Source organism: Myotis brandtii, unplaced genomic scaffold (assembly GCF_000412655.1).
Source record: "Myotis brandtii unplaced genomic scaffold, ASM41265v1 scaffold457, whole genome shotgun sequence".
NCBI lineage: Eukaryota > Metazoa > Chordata > Mammalia > Chiroptera > Vespertilionidae > Myotis > Myotis brandtii.
Window position 1 is genome coordinate 824,781 of NW_005367475.1, and position 8,533 is coordinate 833,313.

The window sequence follows — 8,533 nt, forward strand, 5'->3', positions numbered from 1 at the left end:
TTCTCTCCTCCTAGAGTGGGGGAGGGAAGGGGACGAGGCACAGAAGAGAGAACAGCAGCGAGCCTGACTCCAACCGCACCATAACAATAATTATTCCTTGCATCTGTGTAACACGATACAGTTTCGTTCCCACCGCTGTCCTAAGAGATTCGATATTATTGTTTTCTTTTGTAAACAATAGAGAAAACTCAATTTCCATTTTGTAAACTGGAACCTACCATACAGGCTTATTACAAAGATGAGATGAGATGAGGTATGTGAGATGCCTGTAACTCACTATTCCTCTCTCTTCCATGGAAATCCCCACCTGCCTACTGAACTCCTCTCCTGGTCCAGGAAGGCAGACGGTGGGAGGCAGACCTGGTAAATGGCCGAGAGAAGTAACCTTTGCTCTCTTTCCAGTGCAACGGCTGGACGTGGTACCTTGCCAATGACTTCCATTTCCACCTCACAACGCCGGTCATCGTCTTCGTCCATGGAAAGTGAGTCATTGGGACATGTTTCCTCCCTCTGTGCCCTTTCCCACAAAATTCCAGGAGAGTGCTCCAGGTCTGGGGAGAGCAGCTTTTAAAATGTGCGATAAGAACTTCTCAGATGAGTTTGCAGCATGAAATCCTGCACTGTTTACCTTCTCCCCCAATCTTTGTCCTACGCACAGCAGTCCGTGTTTGTGCAGAGCTATGGTCAATGTGTGTGCAACATCTCGTGCTCAGCGTTTTCCATGTAACTGTTCATATAAACATTTCCACAGGTTGGCATGACCTGCATACTTGTCAGCGTTAGGATGAAATGCCAGTTTGAAGGTTATGGCATCCAGATCGTTTCCAATTCTTCATGACTATGGATGACGAGTGCCTTGGAGCACACTACTCTTTCCCTTAGTTATTCCTTGGGGACATATATGCAAGTGGGATTACTATGTCAAAGGGTAGGAACAATTTTGTGACATACCAGGAGATGGCTCTCCGGAAAGAGTGAAGGAATTTACAGCGCCCCGAGCAATCCATCCGTGTGCCCGCTTCTACACTACTCTTCCCTTAGTTATTCCTTGGGGACATATATGCAAGTGGGATTACTATGTCAAAGGGTAGGAACAATTTTGTGACATACCAGGAGATGGCTCTCCGGAAAGAGTGAAGGAATTTACAGCGCCCCGAGCAATCCATCCGTGTGCCCGCTTCTCCACGTGGCTGATTTATCACCTGAATTTTTGTTAGTTTTAGAAAAGCTCTAAACTAGGGCTTCAGTCATTCACGGAGAAACTGATGGTGTGTGCATTATCCATGCCACATTTTAAAACATGTATTCTTCTCTTTTGTTAAATTTAAGGGCATTGGGCCCTAGCCGGTTTGGCTCAATGGATAGAGTGTCAGCCTGCAGACTGAAGGGTCCCGGGTTTGATTCTGGTCAAGGCCATGTACCTGGGTTGAAGGCTCCCGGCCCTGGTCGGGGACATGCAGGAGGCAACCAATCGATGTCTCTCTCTCACACATTGATTTGAGAGAGACACATTTGGGTTAACCCTTCAAGGTCACATGGCTAGTAAGTGGCATGGGTGTGAGCTGAACCTAGGACCTTACACACTATGCTATTTTGCCTCCCTAATGAAGCATGTCTGTTGGCATGACCTACATACTTGTCAGCGTTAGGATGAAATGCCAGTTTGAAGGTTAGGGCATCCAGATCGTTTCCAATTCTTCATGACTATGGATGACAACGAGTGCCTTGGAGCACACTGCTCTTTCCCTTAGTTATTCCTTGGGGACATATATACTATGTCAAAGGGTAGGAACAATTTTGTGACATACCAGGAGATGGCTCTCCGGGAAGAGTGAAGGAATTTACAGTGCCCCAAGCAATCCATCCGTGTGCCCGCTTCTCCACGTGGGTGATTTATCACCTGAATTTTTGTTAGTTTTAGAAAAGCTCTAAACTAGGGCTTCAGTCATTCACGGAGAAACTGATGGTGTGTGCATTATCCATGCCACATTTTAAAAGATGTATTCTTCTCTTTTGTTAAATTTAAGGGCGGGCATTGGGAGCCGGTTTGGCTCAATGGATAGAGTGTCAGCCTGCAGACTGAAGGGTCCCGGGTTTGATTCTGGTCAAGGCCATGTACCTGGGTTGAAGGCTCCCGGCCCTGGTCGGGGACATGCAGGAGGCAACCAATCGATGTCTCTCTCTCACACATTGATTTGAGAGAGACACATTTGGGTTAACCCTTCAAGGTCACATGGCTAGTAAGTGGCATGGGTGTGAGCTGAACCTAGGACCTTACACACTATGCTATTTTGCCTCCCTAATGAAGCATGTCTAACAATCTCCCTTATAACCACCCTGTGTATTACACAGGATAAACTGGTGTTTCTTTCTATCTCTTTCCCTCCCTTCCTCTCTTTCTCTAAAAATCAATGGAAAAAATAACCTCAGGAGAAGATTAAAAAAAAAAAATTAACAACATTGGAGAAAACATTAGGATGAAGAGAGGGGAACACAATTGCCCTGGACCCGATTCCTCCCTCAAGGAGACGTGAATTTGCTGTCCATATTTTGGTGTTTATCCTTCTGATCTTTTTCTGCACAGCTTCTTATGCATGAAAGGACTCTGCACTTACACTTTAGTATCTTCCTTTTAATGGTTTTATGACACAAGCGTTTCCCTAGATTATTTTATTTTTTAAGTAAATAGACCTCTCGCCCCTCTCAGCCCCCCTCAGCCTCAGCTGCCCCACGCCAGCCTCTCTCAAAGGCAGGCCTCGCCTTTGCCAGGGTTGCAAGTCCTTCCTGTCCACAGATTCTGCGGTGAAGGAAACTGAAGAGCACTCTTGTCAATGTCCCCTCTTCTCTGCAGAAGTAAACACGTCCTTGTCCTCCTCGGGGCCGCGCTGTTCTTGGCATCTTTCACTGCCACTGCTTTGCTCACACTGGCTCATGACCTCCCCGTGGCAGCTCCGTCAGAAGCAAGGTAACTGTTCCCAGCCAGCCCGGCTCTGCGCCTGGGCAAGCCAGGACCTCCCAGGGAGGACTGGGGGACCAATGCCAGGCTGTTTGCCCTGTGCACAGCAGGGTGTGGAAAAACCGGGCGGGGCATGTTCAGCCCGGATGGGAAAGTTGATGGCACTTTTGTTTCCAATCTTCTGAACCTTTCAACTTGCCCAGGGGTCCTCTGGCCGCTGAAGTGCTTCTCGGAGGAAAGGAGCGCCCCCACGTGGCTGTCTTGTGTTTCTCCTCCAGTGGCCAACTGCTGCTGGGGGGTTCTGTTGTTGGAGAGTCTGAAACTTGAGGAAGTTGGGGTTACCCCTTCAAGGTCACACAGCTAGTACCGGGCATAGGTGTGAGCTGAACCTGGGACCCTACACACGAGGCCATATTGCTTCCCTAATGAAGTATGTCTTTATGACCACCCTGTGTATTACACAGGATATACTGGTGCCATTACCTGCTGATCTAGTCTCGGTGCAGCAGTCCGTGATGCAAATGAAAATCAGATCCTGTCAGCCACCTACTCAAGTTCCCCCAGTCACCATCCATTCTCTCAAAGCAGAATCCCTGCCTGACCTCACCCGTCACTCCCCTACGTGCCGATGCTGAACCAGCCACACTGACCTCCTTACGTCCACACACCAACCATGCTCCCTCCTCAGGGCCTCTGCACCCGCTGGTCCCTGATACTGGAGTGCTTTTCCTTTAGAATCTAGATCTTGGCAGGGCTTGCTCCTTCACTTCCTGCAGGCGTTTGTGTAAATGTCACCTCAGAGCAGCGTTCGCTGGCCACCTGATGTCAAATAGCCCAGAACCATCCCTGGCACATAAGTGCTCAATATGAATTTGTGAGTGGGATGAATGACTACCCTGTAGGCCTTTAAATTTTTTTCCCCTTTATTGAGTTTTAGAGAGAGCAGAACGGAGAAGGATAGAAAGATAGAAACATCTACAAGACAGAAACATCATTGATCAGCTGTCTCCTGTATGACCCCTACTGGGGAATGAGGTGTAGGCCTTTAAATTTTTTCCCCTTTATTGTGTTTTAGAGAGAGCGGAACAGAGAAGGATAGAAAGATAGAAACATCATCAATCAGCTGTCTCCTGTATGACCCCTACTGGGGAATGAGCCCATAACTTGGGCATGTGCCCTGACCAGGAATTGAACCGATGATCTCTTGGTTCCTGGGTCAACACTCAACTGCTGAGCCACACTGGCCAGACACCCTAGGCCTTTTAATCAGGGGAGCATCATGCCCTTCCATCATGTCACTGTCCTCTGTGGGTGTGGCCAGGTGACCGAGAGGTGGCTGCCCCCTCTCCCCCAGTGGTTCTCAGCTCTGAATGCACATGAGGGACATGGGAGTCCCCTGGGGCCTCTTAATTCCCACTGATGCTCCCAGAAAGGGCCGTCTCAGACCAATGGAATCACTGGGGTGTGGCCCAGGCAATCGAATTCTGTATGAGCTCCCAGGAAGGGATTCACTTCTTTCAGAAGAGGTTCACTTCTGAGAACCATGTTTTCTGAGTCATCCTGACATACCAGCCACCAGAAACAACTATTGAAAATGAAGACCACTGTCATATTTCCTTGGGATCCAGGGAGGAGGGGCCCACGGCAATTTGGAATCTTAGCAAGGCAGCTGTGGCCCACAGCAGGATCATGAGGTCCCTGTGTGGGTCGTTACTTAGGAAATAAACAAAGGTACCCCAAATTTCACTTTGGGTCGGCTGATGGACTCAATGGGCATCTGAGAGACTCCCCTTTTCAGGTCCAGATCAGACTTAGCCTTTTGTCTTATTTCCTTGTGTTATTCAGTGAAAATGCGACTGTGCTGTATTTTTCGGAGTACTACACTAAGCCCTATTGCCGAATCGGGCCATTCCTTGTGGGCGTCTTTCTGAGCCTTTTCATGCACCAAAACCACCAGGCAAACATTCTCAAAACCAAGGTGAGCCTCCTTTTCTCAGTTAATTTTCCTTTAAACATGATCTGAGAGCCGTCGCGAGTGACAAAAACAGCACAGGTCCTGTGTCCCCTTGACCCAAGTTCCCCCACTATAGTCCATCGTCACAACCAAGAAACCAATATGGGTACATCCACGGGCCTTCGATCCCTGGCGTCCTGGGCACTCACTTATGTAAGGGTGACAGGGCTGTGCAATTGTAGCACCTGTGTGAGTTTGTGTGACCACCAACCACCACAGTCAAGGCACAGGACTCCTCTGTCACCACAAAGACCTGCCTTGTGCCTCCTCTCCAGGGCGACCCCCTCCCCTGCCCCGCCCCAACCCTAACCCTCACAACCACTAATCTGAACCTTCCATTTAGTCAAATGTGGGTACTGACTGAGGTTTATAAATAGACACCTAACGTGACAGTAATAGTACAAAAAGAGGAAGTTCGTGTAGAGAAGGAAACGCGCGGTGGCCCAATGGGCTGTGAGCGGCATCGTTCCCTGCCCTGTAGGTGCAGGCTCTGCTCGGGTGGATTTGCTCCCTGTCCAGCCTGTTCGCCGTGGTCGCTGTGGCGTACGCAGTGGACGACACCTCTGCTACCCCTTCAGTGGCCGCTGCTGTCTACCAGGCCGTGCACCGGAGCCTGTGGGCGGCGGCCGTGGGCTGGGTCGTGTTCGCCTGTCACGAAGGCTATGGAGGTATGATGTTCGTGTGCTCACACTGGCCCTTTAAAGGTGACAAATGTGAAAACCGTGTGCACAGAGGGGCTTTGGTTTGCTGGTGAATGAATCTGAAACCTCCACTTGTCTGTATCCTTGGGGGAAACCCCACATGTTCTGTTTGAGATTTTACACCGGCTTATGAACAAATGCAGGTTCTGGGAGGAAAATGTGCAGCCTCTCCAATGAAGCTGGTTTAGGAGTTGGAAGAGAGCAGGCAGGGTCATGAGGAAAGCAACCCCAGTGCAGGGCACACGAGTTCTGGGGGCACCCGCCCGGGCCTCGGTGTGCTCATCTGGGAGAAGACACGGAACAGCCACCGAGGTCCCAGCCCTTTGATGACCCTGGAGGCTGCTCCTGCTGAGCCAGGCGTCACCTCGCAGGAAATCAAGCAAAAAGGGGGCCTAAGTGGAAAGAAAGGGATTTGTTCAGATGAGAAGTGTCTGTGCAAGCCACCGATGGTCCTTCCCTTTCTCTCTACTTGGCACACAGTGGGAACTGGGTGCTGAGGTGTCTGCAAATGACAAGACTAGTAGGTTAATGTGGGGGCGGGGGATGAGTTAGATAAATATTTAGAAAATGTGTGTCCATGTGATGATCTTCGGAAAAGTATATCTAGAAAAGAATGTTTGAAGAAGAGTTTAATTCAGACGCTCAGGACGAGAAGGGATCTCATGGCCCGAACCACCTTTTCCATCGTCTTCAGTCTTTGCCAAAGCTGACCGTGAGGGTCTTGCTCTGTTCAAGGTCTGATTCTGTTGAGTTGCCCATGTTACGCCTTCAGTTAAAACCGTCCAAGCCGAACCGGTTTGGCTCAGTGGATAGAGCATCGGCCTGCGGACTCAAGGGTCCCAGGTTCGATTCCGGTCAAGGGCATGTACCTTGGTTGTGGGCACATCCCCGCTGGGGGGCGTGTAGGAGGCAGCTGATGGATGTTTCTCTCTCATCAATGTTTCTAACTCTCTGTCCCTCTCCCTTCTTCTCTGTAAAAAATCAATAAAATATATTTAAAAAAACAAAACAAAACAAAACAAAACACCTTCCAGTGGTGCCCTGTCGCCGGCAGCAGTGGCCCTCCCTCAATCTTGAATGGTAGATGGACCCATTCTAAAGGAATAAGAATTCTTCGGGACACAAGTTATGGAATATTTGTCCTGAAAGGGACCTAGAAGTTGATCAAATGCAAGCTGCTCAATAATGGACGAAGAATCTGAGGCTGGCATGTCCACTGCCTGGTCCCAAGGCCCCGCAGTTCGTGTGGCTGCACCTGGAACCGGGCCCAGGCTAGTGAGAGGACTCCGCCCCTTGTTATACATGTGGATGTTCTGTGCTCAGGGGTCAAGTCCACAGGAAGGAAGTAAACTGCCTGTAAACTCAATATTAGCATTTCTTACATTTTCATCTTCCTACAATGGGAAGTTGGGTGGTTTTTTTGGGGCGGGGGGTGCGTTCTCTTAAAAATGATAATGAATGAAGACCTTCTTAGAAGGAGTCCGCAGACTTAGGTGCAGCACCCCGAGGGAGCGGCGATGACTCTCGAGGCCTGTTCCCTGCAGGTCTGGTAAACCAGCTGCTTGCTTGCGGTATGTGGAGCTTCCTGGCCAGCATCAGTTACGCCTGCTACTTGGTGCATCCTATCGTCATCATCCTCTACAACGGCCTCCAGGAGACGCTCATTCACTACACGGACACCAACATGGTGAGTCTCCGCTCCCGGCTCTGCAGCATCCCAGCTATTCTCTCCGGGGCAACAAAGCAACACTATTCTCTTTGTGAGGAGCCTGTTGTTGTGGCTGGGAGCCTATTGTTCTTTGTCTTGTTTGAGGGAGGGCTTCTGCACAGGATAATATCTTTGCTTTATTTATTTTATTTGTTAATGTTCAGGGCTGTTTGTCTCAGATCCGTTTCACACAGCCGGGATGGTACACTGTAAGATCCAAACACAAGAGGACTCTTACAGTAAAGAGTGTGCCCACTGTGCCCCTCTTTCTCTCCAGTTCTATCTTTTCTCTGGACACTGTCTGCTGACCTTCGTCGCTGGGCTGGCCCTGACGCTCTTCATTGAGAAACCATGTCAGGAACTGAAGCGGTGCCTTCTGGGACCGATGCCTGAAGGGCCAGGAACGGCCTAGTAAAACCCCAAAGACTGAGGGCCCTTATTTGGTGGCGAAGGACAAAAGCAGGGGTGGCCTTGTTTATGTAACAAATGGGTGAGTTTCTGAAAAGGGGTGTGAAGCTGATTTTGTGGATGTTTATAGTATGAAGTTCCCTGTATTTAATCTATAAAAGAGTTCTAAGTATTTAGTATATAAAAGAGTTCTATGATAATCTGTTTAGTAGCATAATAATTACCCTTTGATGTGTTTTTTAGCAAAAAATATTCTGGATATTTATGGTCTCATCCTGTATTTATTTTCTATATTAGTGATCACAGAAAAACATCAAATATAGTGAATAGGATGTAATTTGGGTTAAAATGCTGACTTTCCTTATTAAAATCACACTGTAGTTTTCCTCATCATAGTAGTTTCTGTGTTATTCTCCTGCCTTTGTAGACTCATAACTTTTTTTGGATCCTCAGGATGGTGTGGCCCACTGGTGAGCACAATTCATGGGTATGCTGTTACAAGTCTTCCAAACATTATCTTTTCTACAACGTGGTCTCTATGATGGGTTAACTTGTATCTCCCCCCAAAAAGATGTGAAATTCTAATCCCCCTAGTATATTAGGACATGGACCTTATTTGGAGATAGGGTCTTTACAGCAGTGATCCCATTAAATGAGGCCATGGGTGGGGCTGGCCCTAATCCAATATGACTTGTGTGCTTCTGAAAAGGGACATCTGGCTCCAGAGATAGAAACGTGCAGAGGGA

General features: G+C 48.6%; 1 protein-coding gene across 1 annotated transcript in view; it reads left to right on the top strand.

The window, feature by feature from the left end:
• The window catches only part of LOC106727645 (nose resistant to fluoxetine protein 6-like), a 50,447-nt gene extending 42,417 nt beyond the window's left edge, over positions 1 to 8,030 (top strand). The window contains exons 11-16 of the mRNA XM_014546926.1: positions 403 to 482; positions 2,852 to 2,965; positions 4,802 to 4,934; positions 5,452 to 5,638; positions 7,216 to 7,358; positions 7,657 to 8,030. Coding sequence (XP_014402412.1) covers positions 403 to 482; positions 2,852 to 2,965; positions 4,802 to 4,934; positions 5,452 to 5,638; positions 7,216 to 7,358; positions 7,657 to 7,791 — 792 coding nt within the window. The 3' untranslated portion in view covers positions 7,792 to 8,030. The remainder of the gene's footprint in view (positions 1 to 402; positions 483 to 2,851; positions 2,966 to 4,801; positions 4,935 to 5,451; positions 5,639 to 7,215; positions 7,359 to 7,656) is intronic.
• Positions 8,031 to 8,533: the final 503 nt, after the last annotated feature.